Source organism: Plectropomus leopardus, chromosome 6, assembly GCF_026936395.1.
Source record: "Plectropomus leopardus strain MGB_pleo_1.0 chromosome 6, ASM2693639v1, whole genome shotgun sequence".
NCBI lineage: Eukaryota > Metazoa > Chordata > Actinopteri > Perciformes > Serranidae > Plectropomus > Plectropomus leopardus.
The window spans coordinates 23,791,366-23,814,963 of NC_142181.1; the positions used below are offsets into that span (position 1 = coordinate 23,791,366).

At 38.0% G+C, this 23,598-nt stretch overlaps 3 protein-coding genes across 7 annotated transcripts; 1 reads left to right on the plus strand and 2 right to left on the minus strand.

Annotated features, from left to right (window-relative positions):
• Window positions 1-135: 135 nt before the first annotated feature.
• Window positions 136-8,320, minus strand: acad8 (acyl-CoA dehydrogenase family, member 8). The gene is made up of 11 exons (XM_042486707.2): window positions 8,163-8,320; window positions 6,354-6,454; window positions 4,633-4,802; window positions 4,149-4,258; window positions 3,879-3,955; window positions 3,633-3,770; window positions 3,384-3,519; window positions 2,619-2,716; window positions 2,358-2,510; window positions 2,155-2,257; window positions 136-2,027 (listed from the first exon to the last, which is right to left on the minus strand). The coding sequence occupies exons 1-11, from the start codon at window positions 8,278-8,280 to the stop codon at window positions 1,972-1,974; spliced, it is 1,260 nt and encodes a 419-aa protein (XP_042342641.1). The 5' UTR covers window positions 8,281-8,320; the 3' UTR covers window positions 136-1,971.
• thyn1 (thymocyte nuclear protein 1) lies at window positions 6,010-15,335 on the plus strand. 5 transcript variants are annotated; one of them, XM_088079039.1, is made up of 8 exons: window positions 6,010-6,249; window positions 11,280-11,338; window positions 11,418-11,575; window positions 11,662-11,730; window positions 11,912-12,004; window positions 12,102-12,197; window positions 12,250-12,424; window positions 13,806-15,335. In XM_088079039.1, exons 2-8 carry the CDS (start codon window positions 11,290-11,292, stop codon window positions 13,850-13,852), a joined length of 687 nt encoding a protein of 228 aa, XP_087935165.1. In that variant the 5' UTR covers window positions 6,010-6,249; window positions 11,280-11,289; the 3' UTR covers window positions 13,853-15,335. The 5 variants fall into 5 exon arrangements, with proteins under 5 accessions (XP_087935165.1, XP_042342642.2, XP_087935167.1 ...); XM_042486708.2 differs by having other exon boundaries at window positions 6,011-6,249; window positions 12,274-12,424; XM_088079041.1 differs by lacking the exon at window positions 6,010-6,249 and adding an exon at window positions 9,601-9,691.
• Window positions 15,336-15,794: 459 nt separating this feature from the next.
• On the minus strand, window positions 15,795-22,165 carry vps26b (VPS26, retromer complex component B). The gene is made up of 6 exons (XM_042487196.2): window positions 21,479-22,165; window positions 20,096-20,252; window positions 19,722-19,886; window positions 18,784-18,959; window positions 18,531-18,673; window positions 15,795-17,198 (listed from the first exon to the last, which is right to left on the minus strand). Exons 1-6 carry the CDS (start codon window positions 21,699-21,701, stop codon window positions 17,061-17,063), a joined length of 1,002 nt encoding a protein of 333 aa, XP_042343130.1. The 5' UTR covers window positions 21,702-22,165; the 3' UTR covers window positions 15,795-17,060.
• Between the last annotated feature and the right edge of the window lie 1,433 nt (window positions 22,166-23,598).

Below are 23,598 nucleotides of genomic sequence, written 5' to 3' on the forward strand. Positions count from 1 at the left end.
TTCTGGAGTGATATATTACAGCATGACTGGCTTATAATCACTTCACCAGTTACCATTATAACTCACTGAAACCAATCACATAAATACTGGGAATAATTATTTTCTGTCAAAGTGGGATCCCAACAAAAAGGCTCATTCTTTTTATGAGAGCTGAAGTTGTTTTTATTTGGAGTGTGATCAGCAGACATGATTTGCAAAGTGACATTTCAATGCATAACCAAAAATACACAACATACACATTTTTATCTGTACACACAGAATCTAGGGTAACAATACAGTAACATAGAATAATACATTGTAAAAGGCCACTTTAGGTTTGGCGATGCTGCGTGAAATATAGATTTGTGATAAACAGTAAAGCAACCACACCCTTTCAATTGACACTTAAACTGGTGTTGAATCAATTTAAACAATGGAAAAATTAATCCCAAACTCTTTTTACACATTGAGTGAAATTGTTCTAAAGAGCAGCTTTTTCTAGAAAAAATTACTAAAATTTTCACATTAGCAGCTTCACAAGAAACAAAATAGATAAACAATCAAAACTTTTTTTCTTAACTATTATTCCATTATTACCACTAATGGAGTTGGTGCCAGAGAAAATGTACATAGTTAGGATGCTCCTTTTTCAATCAAACTGATACAGAGATGCTTTTTTGAACTGATATTGTAGTGCCCAAGACATGCCACCAGAGGTCACTCTCCTGATGGAACAGGCAGCTGAGTTAGGAAAGATGGCAACTGGGAGTGGTGGGGATAACGTTACAAGACAAATAAAACAAAAGTGCCTCTGCCATTGTTTGGGAGTGTTACAACACAATGGTGAGCCTGCCAACACAGGATAAATCGTAATAACTTTGGTGATCCTTTAACTTTTCATTGGGCGCCATCAGCAGATCAAATTTCACGAGCAACATGCTAATGGGTTAAACTAAGATGGTGAACAAGGTAAACATTATACCAGCTAAACACCAGCACTGCTCTGCCACAGAGCCTCACAGAGCTGCTAGCATGGCTGCCGACACTTAGGGTGAGTTTGGAAATATTCGCTCCAAGTGCCGGAGCGTACTCTGACCGTTTGTAAAGTTGGAGCGCTGTTAGAACGTACCGTTTGGTTATCCAGAACACCACACTCACAGTGGCACAGTGCACTCTGGGCACTCTGTCTGGGGAGACAGACCAGCAGACCACCGAGTAGAGTGAATATGAAATGAAATTAACCGTTTTTTAATCTGTGTAGATATAGAACGCTCTGTTACTTTGAAGAATAGTGCTCTAATTTGAGTGTAATGTCAGATTGGATTTCCGAATGCACCCTTAGTGTTACTACGTACAATAGCCAGGATATGACTCAGGCACAGCTGAACATCGTCAGTGTTTATTAGCTGCTTTCTGTAACTTAAATAAAACATGCTCTGCCTACTTTAACTGCACTTAGTTTCAGCAGAAAATGCGAACGTTGGCATGCTCATGTAATGCTTATATTTTGCATTTTAACATGCTATATTAGCAGTTATGTCAAAGTATAGCCTGAAATTCTCTCAATACTTTTTAAAGTGTTGCACATGTGGAAATTTTGGCCTGCAGTTGGTGCAACATGAAAAGTGAGTAGGGGATTGCCAATGTCATTTGGTTTCACCCACTTAAAACCACATACGTACAAATTTTTCTTTTAAATTCTGCAATACTTACTGAGATATTTCACTCTGGACTAACGAATGAATCAGCCTTGCTTTCCAAAGAGCCTTGCTGCCTGTAGAGCTAAAAATTAAAACGCTAAACCAATATTTTACTAGAAAAACCTACTGACTGCTTTACCTCAAATCCTCCAATGACCTTTAAAACTTTCAAAAAAACCTATGACGTGGAAGACATTTCAGGAAAAAAGTCACACAGTAACAAACCAGAGATGAAGACCATAACAACATGGTCACTACTAAAGTCACTTAAAGATACAGGGACAAAGATTGATCATGACTCAGTCAGCAGATTTCTGGAAATGATCATCCTCATCACCTCATTTGTGCCTTCAGGGGAAACAAAAGGAGAATAAGAGTCACACAAGCTGTAAGTGTTAGCAAAAAAGCTGTCTTAAATATAAGTAAAATAATCATGTTAAAATCCCAGAGCACGGCCACTGTTATAAAAGCTCACCCTCCAGAATCTGATGTACTCTGATGTCCCTCACAAACTGCTGCACCGCGTAGTCTTTGAGGTAACCGTACCCACCGTGCATCTGAAGGGCCTGGTTACAGATCTGTTGAGAACAGGTGATAAAATAGAAAAAGTGAATAAATGCAATAATGACCATTTTTTCATGGCAATAATTACTCCAAATATTACTCAGTATGACTCACATTAAAGCACTCATCTGTGGCGAAGAGTTTGGCCATGGAGCAGAGAGAAACGGCATCAGAGCGGTTCTCCTGCAGCGCTGTCGCAGCTTCACGCACCAGAAGGCGAGACGCAACCAACTTAGTGGCCATTTCTGCCAGTTTGAACTGAAGAAACTAAACAGACAGGAGAGGAAGGAAAGATGAATTCAAGCTAACTCTTCATCACCGGCAGGACCAGCGACTAAATACTTTGGAGTTTTGGTCCTTGTATGAGCTATTTACCTGGTTGTTGGAGAGCGTCTCTCCAAACTGCTTGCGTACTAACAGATGGTCCCTCGCGAGCTGAACACAGGCATGCGCCGCCCCGAGAGAACACGATGCTGTCGGAAGAGATTTTATGTCTTTAACTGACCATTTTTCCTCTTACTTGTAAGGGCTATTTATCAGTCTAGTGTTGGTGTGAAGTGTTGGAGATATCGACTGTAGAGATGTCTACCTTCTCCCAGATATAACAGAACTAAATGGTACTCGGCTTGTGGTGCTCAAAGCACACAAAAAAAAGAAAAACATAACACCCTTTTCAGCAAGAATATATAAATGACTCTATTGTCATTTATACATTAAAGTATCTCAAATTTATAAACATTAGTCATCACTAATGCTGTCATATGCTACTGGTCATAACCAGACCAAATGCGGTTGAATGCACTGGACTGAGCACAGATGCATTTTAAAGCTCAAGAATGAAACGTTTACCTATATTAAGTAATATTATTTCCTCTTAAAGAGTTACATCTTCCAAAGAAACATCAGTCACATTTTACCACCTCAAGTCTCCACTTTTTTTGTATGCACATAAATAATACACAGGCTCTATCCCACCTGCTTAGCGACTGACACTGTTTGCAGAATAATTACATACATCTACAGGAAATCTATATTTTGATTTAATATGTATAATTTACATTATAAGGTTTATTATTGTTGTTATCTAAAGGATGTCACTACTGTAGAGGGGTAGCTGCTAGAATGTGTTTCCCTCCTCACCTATATTAATTCTGCCTCCATTCAGGCCTTTCATGGCTATGTTGAATCCTTGTCCCTCATCACCGAGCCGGTTGGTCACTGGAACGGCACAATCCTCAAATATCACCGCTCTGGTCGGCTGGGAGTTCCAGCCCACCTGAATTGAATCGGATTGAGAAACAGCTGAGGTACTGTGACTTACTTCTGCCATCTAGTGGTGCCCTGGCTACAGAGCAAAAATAACCGATTTCAACACCAATAAAGTCTTACCTTCTGTTCTTTTTTGCCAAAACCGAGGCCTGGGGTTCCTTTCTCCACCACCAAACAAGAGATGCCTTTTGCTCCTTTACCTCCCGTTCTGCACATCACAACATAGACGTCTGTGTCTCCTCCGCCACTGATGAAGGCCTGAAAAGTCGTGAAGAAACAAGACGTTTTTGGTTTACTGCTGTCATTTTAAAGAAATTATTTACAGTTATATAAATCACATGTGAGCATAGATAGGTGTGAAGTCACCTTTGACCCATTCAAGATGTAATGGTCGCCTTGCAACTTTGCGGTGGTCAGAAGTGAAGCAGCATCACTGCCGCTGCCTAAAATCAAACATCCCAGGTTTATTGTGTTTTTACTATTGAGTTTTAACTTCAGTACAGACGCGTATAAAACAACAACATACATGAAAGATAAATTACTTGCATAACAAAATGTGAGTTTATGACACAGAGTAGAACTAATTTATTTGCAGTAGAGTTTTGTCTTCCTTATTTTTTCTATATAAAGACTGACCTGGTTCAGTGAGACAATAGGAAGCAAACTTTTCCATCGAACAGAGATCAGGACAGAACCTCTCCCTCTGCTCTGAGTTGCCAAAGGTGTCGATCATCCAGGCACACATGCTGCAAGAAAAGAAGCACACTGCCAATCTGCAGGCAAATATATGGAAGATATATGGTGTGTCGCAGCCATCATTATAGTGGAACGTGGTCCAAATGGAATTAATGTACTGTATGTAGAAAAAAAAGAAGAAATACCAAAGAAAGTGGAGAATATAGTCCACTTCATTGTTGGTTGGAGATTATGTGACAAAAATCTAGTCTCAGTGTGGATGAATTGCCGAAAACATCATTGTTTACTATCAACTACATAACCAGACACGCCGGTCATTTTTAATCAAACGAATATATCATCTGTACTTAAAAACAACCAAACAATGAACCCTCTCATGCTATTTTAATGTAAAAGCCATCAGTGCCACATGATGGGTACGTACTTGTGGATACTGATGTAAGCTGTGGTGCTGACACATCCTGTGGACAAGGCCTCAAAGATGACCGACGTGTCCAGCCGAGAGAGACCCGATCCTCCGACATCTGGCTGGACGTAGATCCCCCCAAACCCTAACTGGGCTGCCTTTCGCATCGTCTCCACTGGAAATATTTCCTGTGAGAAAATGATCAAATGCAGATATATATGATGATGATGACAATGATGATAAATTATAATTGCACAATAATGTTCTAATACATCATGTTTCAGTACCAGACCCAACTTACTGTAAAAAAAAGAAGACATACAGATACTTCATAGTTAGGGATGATGTCGGTGCAGAAATGACTCATATTTCAATTTAGGATGAGGGATTTCCGTCATCTCTGGACAGAAACTGGATCTTCTACAGATGCTGACTCAAGGACACTTCACTAGAAATGATGCCTGCGTTCTTACTTGGCTTGCCTTCTGAGGGAGTAGCACTTCCCATAACCAAGTACACATTACTGGACAGACCTTTGCTCCTGGTGTGCAAATGCAAACTGTTGAAAAGGATGAAAGATACTCCACCCACAGTGACAGTCTGGTCCAGGGAGATTTTCAGTGTCTTTCCTCGCCCTTTGCTAAATTATTTATTATAAGACAAACTCTTTTATAAGGTCGATTCCCTTCAGAGTGAAAGCAAACCAATGTCACATGAGATTTCCTAATACCTTATTCCTAATACTTCTGACACCATATTTTGCCATAAGCTGTTGATGAGAGTCAGAGGACAATGTACTCCACTTGTCAGGATGCCGTTATTGTCGTCATTTGTATTTATATGTTCATTTTTGTTATATTATTATTTATTTAACCTTTTTCTTTCTTCTTTATGTTGTAATATATCATAATTATTACTTAAAAGCTTGTTTTTACAGTCATATTTTAAATCTGTATGTCATCTTACATGAAATGTTCTTTTTTATGTTACATGTATGTGCGGGGTGGGGGTATTTGAGTGATTAGTAACTGTTGTGTATATACATGACGGATTTGTTTTTGTGACACTGTGAGCCTTGTGTTCTGAAAAATGATAAAAATGGGTTGAAAAAAAAACCCATGCTTGCATTTACAGCGGATATCTTCTGGCCAAGGATTATGAAGCCTGCTGCCTTTACATTGTCTCACTGTGTGCATAAGAGCCTGGTTTATTTATTTGTACCATGGACTGTATATTATAATAATAATAATAATAATAATAATAATAATAATAATAATAATAATAATATTTACAGTCTATGATTTGTACAGGTAGCGGGTGAATATTGCCATCTAGTGGTGGCCTTTATATGACATGCAATGGGCTTATAGTCCTCTCAGCACCACTGCAAAATAATTAGACACAGGTGTGTGCGGTTAGAGGCTGAAGACGCCCAGGAGACAGTTTTTAACCGTTAACATAAGTTATCTTTTAATTTGAATTAGCCCCTTGAGGCTTGATTTGTTTTTTGTTTTTTAACAATGTCAAGGCCTTTAAAACTCGTAACTACTTTAAAGCGCTGATTTATTTTGAGTATTTTACGGCCGCCGGACCTCAAGACATCCTCATACAGCCAAACAAGTCACCACAACATGAGTAAGTCAAAACATTTTTACGTTTACGAGTTATAAAAGTTTGTATAAGATGTTTTTAGATGACATAAAGCAGAATAAGCGACAGTGTGTGTAGCTCCAGCATACCTTTTGGTCCCACTCTGCCATGTGTGGAGTCATTTCATTGGCTGCAAAGTCAAAGGCCACTTTTTGAAACTCTTTCTGTTCATCTGTGAGTCCATGAGCAGCTGTCAACAAAGAGCAGAGAACACATTACAAATATGCATTAAATCTGAATCAGAAATACTTCATTGATCCCCGGGGGAAAAATTGTGGTTCATGACAGTCGCTCTGATGGCATCATAAAGAATTATAGCAAGTAGAAATAAGTACCAGCACAAGTACTATATAGAAATAGAAGTATAAAAATAGAAATACAGTGAGAGTTAGAAAAGTATGGAAATATTTAAAGATAAAGTAGTATGCTGAGTATGTAAGTGTGTATAAATGTAAATTTAAGAAATACCCTAATAGATAACTAGCACTAATATATCAATATTTAAATGATAATATGGATATTTTACTCAGTGTGTAAAGTGTGTAAAAATATAAAAATTTGCAGTATGCTACAATACAATGTATGAAATTAGTATGAAAGATGAAAAAAAAAATTTTTTTTTTTTTTTTTTAAATATATATATATATATATGTGTGTGTGTGATGCTACAACAATGAAAAGCAAAGACTTGGCAGGTAGGCCTACATTTCTGATACACTGATAGATGACGCCTTCCTTTGTGGGTTAAGAAAATTGTCCTGCATCTTAGCTAAAAAATAAATATAATAATAATAATAAATGAAACTCCTTTTCAATCATCATGCTTCATCGTAAAGTTGAAACAGGACTGTTTTTCTGACTTCATGAAAAGTTATTTTTTTAGAGATGCGGCTCTCACAGCACAGCGACTTTAATAACATATGATGATCTTATACAATGTGATGCATTGCTGCAAATTATACAACCAACACTATATAAAATCGACACAACCTGAAACATCTACAGCAATAAAATGCATCATACAGCACAATATGCTTATGATTTTGACACTTCAGATCGACTTTGCTGATAATACTAAATACTTCTACTTAAGTAAGGTTTTGATTCATGACTTTCAGTTGTAATGCAGAATTTCCTAATTTTATTTGATTGATTTGATGATTGGTTTTATTTTATTATAGCACATATTAAAAACGACAATGTTATACATTTTAATAAAATGAGACATGCAGGAGAAACTAAAACAAGTCATAAAACTGTTTTAAAATATAGGCTTTAATAAAAATACAAATAAGAAGGGGCAGGCAGATGAGGACAAATAATTCTGTAAAGAAAAAGAATAAAAGGGTTCACATGAAAAGCGCATATGTCATGTTGGACTATAGTTGTAGTTGGATATCTTTCACAGTTTTTTTTTAAATGATAAAGGAGTAAGTCTCACGAGGTTATTACAAGGTATACTGAAATAGGCATCTGATTATTTCTTGCATTATTGCGTTAAGTAGGAAACAATTACAGAGTAACGCAAGCATCTAGACTACAATAGATAGATCATGTAAATATAAAACAATTAATCACAGCTTTGCTGAAATGTCCTTACAAAACACACGTCCTGCACAGCAGAGAGCAGAGGGGCGGTGCAAAACTAACCAATGACAGCTCGCTAACGTTACCGGTAAATTTAATGTTAAAGCTCCGATTGAGTAGTGTGTGTTTACTTTATCTTATTTTATTTACAGTCAGTGGGGGCCAGTTTTGCTGTTGGAGGGCAGTTAAAGGGAATAACGATGCTTGTTGTTGTTAGCTAACAAAGTTCAGATCATAACTCACCGGTGCCATTCATAACACACGTCTGTCATACAGTACAACGCTAACAGCTATGGTTTTTTGGGACTTACGGTCGACACAAGAAGCTATTCCTCTTCTCGGAGGGCTTCTGTTGAATATTAGCCGATGGTTTCTGCAGAGGCTGGAGCTCAGTCTGGCTATCCTTCCTAAAGGTCCGACAGTCGCCATGTTTACCTCCACAGTGTTATGTCACGCGCTGCTTCTTCTTCTTTGGTGTTAACGGAGGTGCATTACCGCTACTTTAAGTGTCGGAGTGTGAATCAAAGATTAAATCCTACATATTAATCCTGTTTCTGTAGTGGCATTTTCCTTAAAGGAGTTTCTTATTATACTTGAAACACTTTTATGTGCTTTTAAAATACAATACGTTTGTTTGCTACCGGCTGCTGGGAACTGTAGTTCAGTGGTAAAGTGGCGCTTGTCTTCAAGCGTAGATTGGGCTCATTGTTACCCCCTGTGGCCGTTTTTGGGGTGACACACAGACTTCCCTATTATACAAAGATGTGACATACTACTCTTCAACAGTGATATTCAACTTACATCCCGCGGGCAAAATCTGGCGCCCGATAAGGTGCAGGATGGCCCATCAACAATTTTCTAATTCACACAAAAAAAGTGATTCACACTGGGAATTGATTTGACGTCATAAAATCCTAGAAATGTCTTAAAAGAGGGCCAAAAAATGATCAAAATATGACCTAAAATCCAATAAACATGCCAAAAATCGTCCTCCTTAGGAACGTGCTAAAATCCTCGAAATGTCCCAAAATTCCCAGAAATGTCTTAATATCCTAGAAATAACCGTAAAGCCTAAAGTTCGTAAATAAGGAAACATCCTAAAATCCTGGAAATGTCCTTTAATTCGGGAAACATCCTAAATCTGGGAAATGACCCGAAATTGACATAAACATGCCAAAATCCTACAAATGTCCTAAAATCCCAGAAACGCGCCAAAATCCTAAAAATGTCTTAAAATCCTAGAAACCTCGTCAAACAAAGAAATGACATAAGCCAAAATCCTAGAAATTTCCTTAAATCCCAGGAACGCTTTATGTCCTAAACATCTTAAAAATCCCAAATGTCATAAAATCCTGGAAACATTCTAAATCTAAATGACCCAACATCTTAGAAACGAGCCAAAATCCTACAGATATCCTGAATTCTTCAAAACTTCCTACAATCCAAGAAATTACCTAAAATTCTAGACCTGCCAAAATCCTAGAAATGTCTTAGAATCCTGGAAATGTCCTAAAATCGTAGAAACATGTATTGGGCTTTTGCAACCGGCCCCTGGCCCCCTGTGATTTTAACAACAGTGGCCTTAATCAGAGCAGGTTGAGCATCTTCACTCTATGACAATTTTATTAACTTATTTAGTTAAAAAACAACAACAAAAAAACTATTTGTCAATAGTTTGCTACAACTGCAGTTATCGCCTGCGCTCATACACCAGTGGGTGTTTTTTCTGTCCTCCGGCCACAGGGGGGCAGTAATGAGACCGTCATAGTTTGACACACCACAATGATAGGCTGCGACGTAGGCGCTGGCACCAAAACGTAACAGGACAAACGACACGAAGGTGAGATTTATGTTTTATCCGAGGGGTTTTCAAACAATATTTTTCGGTTTACAAGAGAAAAGACTTCAATAATGAAGACTAGCTGGTTGTTTTGTCATATGTAGATCTGAGTAACCGCCCCTTCTCCATTAAAGAGGTTTTCCCTGAGCTTTTCTATAGGACCTTCCGGGACTGCCTACAACGCATTGGATAACAGGTTTAGTTAACGGGGTTCCGGATCACTCCAGTTCCTTTGGCTGGGAAGACTGTGAAATAGATGCTCCAACACAAACGGCAGTAGCTGGCAATTAAATCAAGTGCACCCATAAGTTTGTAGACGTCATGTGTTGGTGTTTCCGCGTGTTTCTGATGGCTGAACAGCACTGCTTTTAGCTACAGGTAGGATTTATCAGTGTTTTTAGAGGCTATCTACTGACCAGAGCTGCATTATATCCTGTATCACTTTCAAACTGCGAGGCACGTTTAGTTCACACGTGTAGCCCAGACTTGTTTATAGTGGTCAAAGCTCTAGCTAATCCCTTTCCACTTGTCTGTTGGTGCTAATTAAAAATAAATATGGTCCTCCCAATCCCAAGTGCTCATTTTGAGTAGTCAAAAGTTTTCAAACCAAGGGGAAAAGTAAGAGTATCGTGCATATATTTCTATAGCTAAAACAGTTGTTCGCTCAGGAAGCCACATTGAACAGTTTTTCTTTTCCTTTGTATTTGTCTTATTGTGTTACCAGTAGCTAATTAGGCAGTCCAGTGCCACAATCCTGCAACAAATCCTCCCCTCATCAGGTTTAACTATTTATTTTTTTAATGCAATCAAATTAAACAGTACCATAAACTACACCCTCTGCAATAACAATGAAGTTGAGTAATCTCATGAAAGTAGTATTACTGGAAGGGCCCTTGTGTTAGATTGCGTTACTTTTATCTATAAGTAACTCATTTTTGTTCTTTGTAAAGCAGACAGCGTTGACATAATAATTAGTTTTGAAGGAAATTAAGGCGCCAGCTGTTAGTTAATGGGCATAAAATTAACTAGAAACTATTTTGGCATTGACTAACTGATTTTAGTCATTTTAAAGAATAAAAATTCTCTGATTCCAGCTTCAATGCAAATATTTTATAAGCTGTAAATATATTTGCGATCAGGGCTGTTTGTTGGACAAAACAGGACATCTGATGACATTAATTTAGACATTAAATTGTGCATAATAGAAAGAATTCATTCATATCCACAAACAGCATTGAAAGCAGTTGTAAACATAATAAATTGACAACATTTCATGTTTTCACTGCACATTACTTACTGTGATTTTGGTCAGACTTGTGGCAGAAGCACAGATAAAGAACAACTACGCCAAATGGTGCAGTAAACAACTTGTCTGTCGCAGGTAAAAAACAGTGCATGTAATTTTAAGTTACATGCACCAGTGCATGTATACAGAAAAAAACATTATATCAAGCCCTGATTACATTGATGCAATTGATGCAAAATATAATACACCTTTAGATTTTTAAGTGATAGCTACCACAGCATAAATTGATATCATCAAGGTATATATATAGTTATTTTCACATTTAAACATGTTTCTTTATAGACTGTGAGAGATGCCACCAAAGAAAAAGGCCAGAGTGAGTAAGAGTGCGACAGATTCAGGTAAGCACAATAAGTTGCAGAGTATAACCTCTTGTCTGGTATTTTTAATCAGTGACGATTATTGATGCTGCAACAACAGGCAAAGCTGATGATGGTGGAGCGGTTGGTGGTAAGAGGAAAGCTGCAGCTTCTGTTGAGTCTGGACAAAAGAAGGAGAGCTCAGAATCTCCACAGTACTGTCACTGGCTGATGAAGTCTGAGCCCGAAAGCCGCTTTGAGAACGGCATCGATGTGAAGGTACAGAGCCTCATCAGCACAGTGGTGTTCTGGGAAAAGATGTGAGTGGGCTGCACTCGTCTAATGCATCTGATGTCATTCTGCAGTTCGGTATTGAGGATCTGAAGGCTTTGCCTGATCAGACTGGCTGTTGGGACGGCGTCCGCAATTATCAGGTAGAGCCGCAAATCTGACTTACGTAATGAAAAAGATGTTAACCTGAAATAAGGCAGTGCTCTAAAAAAACAATTCTTTGTCATTTTATTGTCACCAGCCCTGTGCAAAGTCTTTTCTTTTCTTGCTCTTTTTGTTGTTCTCTCTGTGGGAATGTCCCTCTGAATTATCCATCATCTGCAGGCGCGCAATTTTATGAGGCAGATGAAAGAGGGGCAGTTGGCTTTCTTTTACCACAGCAACTGCAAGGAACCGGGGATAGCAGGAATCATAAAAGCAAGTAACGCTTTTCCCCCTGCTGATAACATTCTCATGATTAAAACAAAGCTACACACAAGCATTATACTCAGCTGTATTTCTTTTTTTTTTTCAGATCGTGAAGGAATCTTATGTGGACCACACTCAGTTTGACAAGAAAGACGTCCATTTCGATGCAAGCAGTAAACCAGACAACCCCAAATGGAGCATGGTAAATTCCTCAGGAGCTGAAGTACAATAGCTGATGATAATCAAGCTTGAAGGTTGGTGTTGTTGTCTTCTCTCAGGTAGATGTCCAGTATCAACGAATGTTGAAGCGTTTTGTTCCTCTGTCGGAGCTGAAAAAGTACCACCTGCAGCATAAAGCCAAAGGAGGACCTCTGAAGGACATGGCGCTTTTTACTAGAGCCAGACTCTCTGTGCAACCTCTAACTACTGGTAAGCAAGGACATTAGCCCCTTTTACACTGCCTGCTTAAGTTGGGAATATGGCACAATCCCGCCCCCCTCACCATTCTGTGTAGGTACTATCACAGAATGGAGGCACAGAGTTGTCTCGCCTTTAAGCCACCAGGGGAAATATTGACAGCGCTGAAATGGTGTCTGTATCAACATGACAGCAGGACAGGACCATGGGTGGGACAGCTGTGACGTTTTGATGCCACCACAGGAGATTTAAAAAGGAGCTTATAGAGTGATGAAGGGATGACGTATTTTTGTAGGCCAACCAGGAAGTTGGCATCGTACTGGTTCCCTCGCCAAAAACCTTATGGGATTTTTGAATGGGATTTGCGGTTACTGTCAAAAATAAGCTCTGTGACAAACACAAGTTTATGAGACTTACACGTTTTGTTCAGCATGATAATCTTCACAGACGAACACCACTTTTGTGTGTTTTGAAGCGTAAATTAAATTGCCAGAAGGAAAAAGTTATTGTTAGGCTATAAACAAACTACTTTGTGGTGGCATGACTTAAACATCACAACTACAAACACTGTAAAAACACATTAAAACACAATCGAAAAATATTATAAACAGATAAATGTAGCAGAAGTTAGAATGTGACTCTGTAAAGGCGTATAAGTGGGTTTAATGAGTTTCTGTGTTCGATGTGATGACGTCTAATGTCCCTGAAAAACACTGTAGTCCCATTTAGCCATTTGTTAGCAACCTTTTTAAGACAAGCAAAGCCTTAAAAGTTCAAAAATGGTTTTAAGCGGACGTATTTTATGTTGCAGAACAAAACATCTAAATATCTTTCCCTTTGTTTTAACCACAGACCTTATTTAAGGCATTTTACCTAAAGCCCATTCAAAAAACCCACAGACTGTAAGATGAGGGAACCGGAGGTGCTAAAAGGCTAACAGACTTCCACGTTTTAGGACTCATTACTTCACCACTCTACAGCTATTAGCTGCTAACTCAAAGAGAGAAAACAGCAGCCGCAAACTGGAAAAACAATATGGTCTGGTAGCTTCTTACTGTCTGAGCAGAAGACGAGATCAGTCGCCATATAACAGAGATGATAAATATTTGTTATTGATATGTCATACCATTGTTATTGTTAAGATAGTGGCCGGCGTGTATGTTATATATCACACTAGAGGCTGTTGTGTTACATGTCACGCCCGTCAAGTATTTTTTGATTCTGCGATGCTGACATGGTTTCATTCTGTGTAAAAATGCAGAAGAGGCATAAAGAAGGGACTTACTGGCGGCCTTATAGCGCAGTCTGTGTGGAGAGAGCTGGAGATCTTAACCTTGTGTCAGTATGTAGTGTTGGGTTGGTTGTGAACCGTTGTTCTGCTTTTTCTCTGCAGAGGAGTTTGACTTTGTCCTGAGTTTGGAGGATGCAGAGCCTCTGTGAGGATTTGGACCAGACGATGCTTTGTGACTCAGTGAAATCATGAAGCAGCGACTTCGTTTACGACACTGTTGTGTTCATTTTCTTGTTCATAAAATAGTATTAAATGTCTTTTTTTCATATGATGTCCGACACTCAGTTTTTAACTTTGAGTGATACAGAGTGAGTTTGCTTTTTTTGGACACCTTTTTGGTCACAAACAGAATTTTGGAATTGCAGGGTCTGGACACAAAATGACAGCAATATATATACTTTATTATATACGAGCTTTTAATGCTGATTAGGGTTTCCCTTTGCCCCCAGAACAACTTCAAGCCTTGTTTTAAAGCCATTATTCAACTTGTAATTTGTGTTTAGCAGCACAAGAGGCAATTTTCACATTACCTCACATTCTGCACTTCATAAATTTCTATAATAGGGTCCACTGCTGTCCAGTGATGATCGAGTACGTGCAGATTTGTTAAGTGCTGCTGAAATGGAGTATAATTATTATTATAATTGGTACCCCACAGATCACCATGTTCTACAAAATGGCCCAGTTTTCTTTGGCCATTATCGATTGAAATTATTTCTTTTGGTTCTGAAAATGTTTTGATCACTGGCTATTTTTCTACCAACAAATTTCTTGTCAACTAGCTGACCACATTTATTACAGAAGTACTCTGAGTAACAGTCAGGTGGTGTACCTACTCAGATTTTATGCACTGTCGACAGTGAAAGGTAGTTGTTACCTCACTGATGACCGAACTTTAAATTCAGGATGACGTTGTTTGTTGTGTGACAGGAAGTGATGAGGGAAAGTTCAGAACAGACTGCTTTTTTTTGACCAATCATTACTTCCTTGTGGTATATTACAGGTTCCGGGTTTGGAACCTCTGCTCTATACTATTAAAGATGTCATCCTCAGATCAAAATAACATTTTAATATCTTGACCATGGCTTTAAGCTTGTCTAGTTTTGTTGATAGTGTCATGAAAATATTGATTAAGTCAGTTTTTAAAGCTGGTGTTGGTCTATTTTTGAATTTAGGGCTGTTGCCATTGTTTTGCTGTATTCTTTGTGACACACACTTGCAAAAAGGCTGCAACTACAGATTACTTTTTACTATTGGTTTATCTGATGATCATTTTCTTAATTAGCTGTTTGTTTTGCTCTGAAAATTTGCAAAAAATTGAAAAAAGAAATAACTATCAAAAATTGGGAAGTCAGGGCCATTCATTTTTTGGCACTGCAGTCAATGTTGGAGTACTTGAGATCGGTCTCGGTCTTGTCTTGGACTCATTTTTGCTTGGTTTGAGACGTAGAAGACTCAAGGATTTTCATTCAGGACTCGTCAAGATTACAACTGCAGAGATATCACTGAGTTTCCTGTGATTCCTACACATAAAATTCTCCTCTCCACCTTTTGGTATTATTTTTTTTATTTAGACATTCCTCATGGTAAACTTTATTTCTACACAAATGAACAATAAAAATAGTAAACGAAGAGGAATCTTTATCTGTTTTCTGTGGGTGTTTTTATGGGATTGTGGAGCTTTTCAGATAAATTTTAGGAGTGTCTGTGGTTTGCATGCTCCGCGTTTAATCCTAAGTGTGTCATGTGGAGTGGGACTCTTATCTGGTCTGGTCCTGGTCTCGACCATCGACTGTATATAAAGATAGATTATTATATGCAGTCTGTGGTCTCGACTCAGTCTCACCCTGCCTTGGTTTTGGGCTTGTCTCGTAGACTGACTAGATCAACTGTTTAAGCAAAGTTTGCAGTTCTGTGTTGATGCACAAGCAATTTCAAGAACAAATTTCTAGGCCAAGAATCCACATGGATTTGAAAAATCTAAAGAAATACTGCCTACATTACACGTTCAAAGCTGTCAGTGTTAAAAACTAGGCCTCAATTTCTGGGGGTTACGCAAGGGACACGTCCCTTCCAAAAAAAACCAAAACATTAAAGTAGCAAAGGACTTTTATTTTGACAAAATTAAAGGCATTCTCACCTGACACTAAAAACTTATCAGTGGGAGGACCCCAAAGCCACAGTTTCACCTGTACCCCCAAATGTTAGTACAAAACCTACACCTTGGTGTTAAATGGCTCTGTGACAATATGACTCGGCCATCCACTGTAGCAGTGTTAGTAGTATATAATAATTTTCATGGGGTTTCATGGGGTGTTTAGTCTACCCAGTCTGTTCAGGTTTATCACAGCTGTCATTAACACTGTCACTTGTTTCTGCAAAACAACCAAGTCCGAGTTTTTTTTCCCATTTGGCATCATTTTATTTGACTTTCAGGGACAAGGGAATAATTAGCACTTTGCAAAAGATAGATAGTTCTACTGTAACTCTCTGGTTAAAAGACTAAAATTATGTTAAAGAGGCAGGAGGATTTCATTTGCTTGATACACTTAGGCACAACTTTCAAGTCTCTAATAAAGTGGATACAGAGGACTTCATACTATCAGACCTTAATACAAACACCCTTTCCTAACACCACTGGAATGCCGAGGCAAAGCATGAATGAACATGAAAGGTCATTGTGTGGCACCCTGTACTGCATAATCAATGTACACAAGCTGGAACAGGATAAAAGGTTTTAGCTGGTCTTATTTACAGATCAAAACAAACAAAAAAAAAAAAGAGTGTGTGGAATAATACTTCAGCCCTGTCACTCAAAAAAAGAAAATTTCCGCTTCCATTATTTTTTTTTGTGCAAACACACATAAAGAGAGAAATGTGTTGAGCAAGATAAAGCAGTGCAAAGTTATCTCGGATTTCTTGACCTTATTACAGTGTTAGGAATGCATTCGTTAACGGTGGAATGTCGGAAATACATTTCTGAAAATTCAGTTGCATTAATTATGAGATTAGAAATGAATTTATCCAAAAAAGCGTTAATAAAAGTAACAAACAGAAGGCTTAAGAATTCGACAATATCACATGGAAGGTTTTAACACAGTGTACATCGCGACAGGTGATTAGTTTGATTCCCATAAAGAAAAAGAAAAATGCATTAATGAGGAAGGTCAAGACCAGCAGCCTGAAGCCACTTTGAATGCCTCATGCAAACTGTTTCATTGTTCACGTACTGTATGTATGTATTACTGTGTATCGGTCTCCCTTCTTCCTCCCTTCATCAGCAGCAGCTTCATCGGATGTTGTACAGTTGCGACAGACGAGTCTTGTGAGAGGAGACTGGAGGGCTGCAGCTCTCCTCTACCCGCTCTCCTCCTTCGCAGCCTGTTCCAAAGCGCTTTCTGAGGCAGCTGAGCCCTCGAACCGCTGAGAGGCGATGGCGGCCTGATGGGACATGCTCTTCCTCACCACGTCCCCTTTCCTCCACAGTGTGATTTCCTGCAGAGGGGAAGAAAGGCGTTTAAAGGTATTTAGACTTTATGTGCTTTATTGTTATATGCACTGATGTCATTGTATATTGACTCCTTATCCACAAAAGCTAAAGACCATGTTGATTATCCTGGTGTTGCTCTTGCCAGTGAGTTCACTTAAAAAAAATCACATTAGTGAAGTCTGTATAATATTAGCTGCAAAATACCCTCCTTTGCTGATAGCAACTTACACATGCTATTATTAACTATAATGGATTACTGTCATCTGTTGTCCAGTTAAATCAGAATAAAGTTGATTTACATAGCACATTAAAAAACAACCACAGTTGACCTAAGTGCTGGCACACAGGTAGATAACAGTTAAATAGTCACAATAAATGGAGTAAAAATGACAAAAGAATAGTATATGTACAGAAATATAAAACTAAAGACTGGTAAGATCAATTGCATATGTAAAAAGATTCGAAAATATTAAAAATCACTGTGAGGAACCAAAGGCCTTTCAAAACATGTATGTCTTAAGATTACTCTTGAATTCTCAATGTGAAATATCTATGGAGGGAGGACAAAGATTACAATTGATTGTGATCAAAATTAAGAGCAAATCAGCTCTTTGATCTGGTGACAGCCCTGCGTTTCCCATCATGCCCTGCTGGGTCTAGACGTCTGTGGAAAGCAACTGTGGCACTCGGCTCTTAAAACTGCGTCCGCCTGGATGTTGTTGTGAGATCACTGTTGTCTCTGTGTGTGTGATGTCAGAGCACGTTGAGATAAAGTCGGACACAAATCTAACCAGCATGCATTGCGTGGTGATGATTCTTCACAAGCATAGTTCATCTCAAAACGAGCCTTTAAATCACAACCGCCTTTTAGAAAGAGAAAACTAAATGGCTTTCCAATATCTAATAACATTTTTTGTCATCTAGGATATTTCTGTAGCTCAGATCACACCTAAAATTAATTTTAATGCTTGACATCAACCCAACCCAATATTCAAACCACCTTCCAAAATCTGCTTACAATTAGTATGTACAGTAGTAAAGAATGGTCCAGAATTATTAAATATTTCTCTTTCGATCTTATCTATTAAATGCAAACACTCAAGAAACCTTTACAAAACCCAGTCAGGGGTTATACATATGGCCAAGTAATCTGGTATCTGCAGCAGAAATGTAACTGCACTGACAGTGTTAGTATAACATTTACATGGATGTTTCTAAACTCAGATTACTGCTTGAAAGTGGGAATATTTAATTATACAGCATGTAAACACGCTGACTCAGCCTGAGAGCGGCCAGTCCGATTCTTTTGTCACCTGATTCATTTATCAGCAGCCTACCTGCTGTTTGAAGTAGCGTCTCTCCTCCTCGTCGATCAGCACCAGATTCAGATAGTAGCGCACAGAGAACTTCTTGTTGATGTCTCGCATGGTGGGAGTCAGATCATAACCAGCCAGGAATAACCGGATGGGAATGGACTCTCCTGAAAAATGAAACACATTGTGACATGTCAGATAACATAAATCCTTACTGAGTGAGGAGATGCTTCATAATTAAAACAACTGACTTAAATCAAGAAAAAGTGTTGTTTACCCCTGACTGGAGCTCCGTCCATGATCTCGTACTTGGCGATTGTGTCATTTTCATGGTACACACTTGGGCCGGTGCCCGTTGTCTCACGTTTGATGATGTCAATCTCCATGTGCTTAATCTTAATCCTCACCAGCAGGAAATAGATTTTTCCCACAATTACATCTTTCAGATGGTACCTGTCAGATCAAGAGCAGAAAATGACGATGAGGGCTGTAAATAACAAGTCATTTATGAGCTGAGAACTAATATTTGTTTTACAGATTTTGGAAAGCATGAAATAACGGCATACACGTTGAAAATGATTGATCCATTAATCAGTGAATCAACAAAAAATTGTTAATTTAGTAAAAATGGAAAAGAAATCACTGGTTTCGGCTTCTTAAATGTGAATATTTGCTGCTTTTATTCATCTTCTGTAATAGACTGAGTGTCTTTGGCTTTTGGACTGCTGAAAAGCTAATTTTTCTGAGAGGCATTTAGGGACACTTTATTTTATTCTGATTTCTTTGTTGGATAAAGTCATTCTCTTTTTTGTAACTCATCTACCATTTTAAATCTTGAATTTATAGATGTTCTTTCTTTGGGACTCTTTATTTAGACTTTTAAATTAAGCATCAAAAAAGGTTATGACTCACACAAATTGGGTAAATGCAGGAACAATTAGTTCATTAATCTGTGAGCCAATCAAGAGAAAATGACTCAAAAACTATTTTGATAGTCGACCTACAGCTTCTCATGTTTGAGGTTTAAATGCTTTTCTTTGTTTTAACATTATTTTTATCAGGATGACAGTTACTGTCTGTGTTTTGGACTATTTACCTTAAGCTCTGTCACATTGTAATGGACGTATAGATTTAACCGTCTGTTCACTGCAAAATTTATCTACAGATTAATTAGTAATGAAAAATAATGATTTTTTGCGTCCTTATGAGTCTTACTTGGATTTGTTGTACTCAAACTCAATGTGGAGACAATCCTCGATTCCAACTTCCATCTTAATGGAGGAGTTGAGTTCGGGGTAAGTGCTCAACGTGTGGACCACAATGTCCATCTCTTTACTGATGTCATTTAGTCTTCTGATCACTGTGGCACGAAGAAAATATCTGCAAATGGAACAAACAGAGCCTGAAAAAAGTACTTTTTCCACATCATCACATCTGGGTCATAAAATATATACTGAGAAATAAATGTAGGCAACACTGGGTATTGAAATACTCAGTTTACATGGACCCATGTGACAGGTATAGGTTAAAGAGTGACACTTAGTTACTCATTTTTCTGTCTATGAAGTAGAGTGAATGATCAAACTCACCTTAGCTTGACGTTCTGGCCTGTGTAAGACTCGTAAGGTTTTTCAACATGAGTGAACTCAAAGTCGAAGGTCTGTGACTGAGTTATTTCCCCTGGTCTTGCGAGATCTTTCACCAGGGAAACGAACTCATGATGGTTTCCTCTGTCATAATACAGCTCTAGGAAAAAAAAAAGAAGTCCTCAACGAAAAGTCCACTTTTAGTTTTTGCATCATATAATAAAGACATTCTGTACAGATGTACAGATGTTACACTGAATTCTGTAAAAAAATTCAGAATCTGTGACCCAGCTCCTAAACCCCAACTCCACAACAACTCACAAAACTCAGCAATTGTTAAAGGGAAACTTCAGTGGGTCACATAATCTGATGGATCACAGATTTCAGTGTTACAAATAATAGGGTTTGGACAGATATACAGGGTCATACTTTAATTAAAGTTGGACATTTTGCCCATCATTTGGTATGTTTGCCATGATTCTGGCAATTGCTAAATCCTCTTATAATAGCACAATTGGTGCTTAAGATGAAATTTTTTTTTTCTATTAACAAATTTAGGTTCACGTCAGAGCACCACCTTGATTTCTTGAAAATGTAATGTACAAAACAACAGATCTTTATTACTTTGAGATAATATGGGGAGGGTGTTGCCAATTTTTACTTACTTAATACTTAATATTGCAATATTACTGCAATATTTGTAAAAACCCAGACGGTTGTTCAACAAATCCCCACAATTACTCTTTTTGCTACACAATAATATCACGTTTTTTAAGTTGGTGCTTAAAAATGACATAACTCCTTGCTTAGCTTCTTCTTTACAATGTGTTATATCATCACACAGAATAGCATGTTTATAGTTTGCATAACAAAAAGAACAAGGAGATCTGTAATTTCTAGATTCATGGATTAGCAAATGCAATTGCATCTTTAGAAACTGGACAGTCACTTTTTTTTATTGTGTAGCACACTGAATATGTTTTCATCCAGATGGTAAGAGGAGTCTTTATGGATTCTTTAAATAATTTCTTAATTTTTAAAACATCATGTGTATATCTGTCTGGGGAATAAAAATATGATTAGCCCTGTGAGGGGCCCTCTTGAGTGTTATTAATATTTTCTCTGGATTCTCCCTTCAAGAAAGAGCTGAATTACAACACACCTCTACACAACGTCTTGGGCACACAAAAAAATGAGGTTTTTGTGCTGTTAGCTTCCACTGCCCACACCAGTTATTTGTGTACAGTCCCTAATACAAATGGCTGTGTGATAGCATTTATATGCATCATGACAACGTTAGCATAACATGCGCTTTTAACAGACTAGTCATTGGTGAACATGTGTGAAAATATCTCAGCGGAGCTAGTTATGATTTTTTTAACCTACCTATCTGGCCAACAAATTCAATTTTGATGCCCTGGTGCTCGAGCCTCTTCCCGGGGTTCTTCAGTGTCACATTCACCTTTCCACTGACAGTCTCACCATCATAGAAAAGAAAGTATTTGTCTTTCTTTCCATCTTCAGTCTTGTGTTCAGCCTTCTTCCTCGTTTCAGCGTCATTCAGGACAACATCGATTTCGGCACTTTGTCCGAAACTGAAGAAACTCATCGTAACGTTGAGCAATTACCGTCTGTGTCGTGTAAACTATGATCCTAACTGACTTGTTAGCAAACTAATCCAGAAACCCTGCTAATGTTTATTGAGTAGAAAACACCATCACACAATAAGGCCTGCCGGGTGTGCGACCTCAGTTCCCTTTCGGAGCACAAAACACACTATTCAACATGGAAAAAAGTCGACGATGTTTTACAGAAAACTCCACATTAGCTACATGTCCATACCGACGAGGCAAAATAGCAATACGACGGCACAACGAAAACGTACAATAATACGTCCATCAGCAAATTAGCCGTTTATATTTTTCTTCTGTTGACCTCAATGTCTCCAGAAAACAGTCTACGTCTGCAACAAGCTAATCTGATCCGTCATGGACACAACTGTCGCGGTGTAAAAAATATATTACATGTTTGTTTTCTGTAAGAAAAGACGGTGAATGTTGTCAAATGATCAGGATGTACGCCACCTGCACTGGGGTATCTGCTTCCGGGTTGAGTTTTTCAAAATAAAATTCCGATTTATTCAAGCTGGCGTTCAACCGGAAGTGAGAGCTTTGTTTAGAAAAATAAAGTCATTACTTTGTGCTTACTTATTTGTAGTCAGTAAATTTACCCAAATATGCTGCTGTTCTCGAATATATGTTTTGGAACGCAGTGCTGAAAAAGTGATCAGGTCCTTTACTGGAGTGTCATTAACAGTGCCATAGTATAAAAATACTCAAGTATTAAAAGTCATGCATTTATATATAACCTCGGTTAAATGGACACGGTTTCACAGATTTTGTATATAGCATCTTAACATGTAAAGTTATTAGTAACTCAGTCAAAAAAATGTAGTATAGCACAACAGTTCCTCTGAAATGTTGTGGATGTAAGTCTAAAGTAGCATTAATTGGAAAGTACCTCAAAATTACAGGCTAAGAGGACTTCCTTGTAATACATCCATGGGTAAGAGGAGTAACGCAGGCTTGAGGCTTCTAGGTGAGGTCGCAGAAGTGAAACTTCGCCCACCTGATCGCATGGACGTGACCATATGAAAGCCTGTAGGAGAACTACGGCGGCCGAGGCGAAAACGCCAAACAGAAACAGCATGGCGGTTTGGTGAAAGACGGCTGAAGACCATGCACCTGCTCATTATGTGGAAACAAGCGGCTCATTTTAAGGTAAGGAAACACAACGATTCTAATTTGTAGGTGACTGTAAACTAATGGAAACACAGTTGTGAATAATATGTACCATTTTTGCCAAAATAAATTTCCTTTCACGGCAGTCATTGTGGCATGTCCTACGGAAAAGCACAGGTGTACAATAACATTAGCGATAGCTACATTACACTTTGGCTACGGGCTGGCAACTTTTACTACCAAAACGTTTTTGACGAAAAAACAATTAAAAAATTCTCTGGAGCTGCAAAACATAGGGCTATTCAATTGTTATAATGAAGGTAACACTGCCTGTTGATTCTAAATTAACCTGTCAAAATTAAAAATAGTCCTAAATGAGCATTTATTAATAGCTTTTACCACAAGATGAGCACTCTTCAGTGAGCTATTTAAGTTTTTTTTTCCTGTTGTAACTTACAAACAGTTTTGATAACAAGACATTAAGTGGTGAATGTAAACGTTTACAAATGAAAGTAACGAGACAAGTAGGTAAAAAGCAGTCAGACTGAAATATAATAGAACATACACAAGGATGAACACACACAGGGGTTTACCCAATTAGTTATATAATAAAGTTGTATTATTTGCATTTGAGTTTTTTAGTAGTTTTTTTAATATATATATATATATTTTTTTGATTTTATTACATACCTTTGGGTTTGATATTGTTTTAAGATATGTGTCCAGATCTGATTTTATTCAAAGCGCTACATGAGGGCAGTTTGA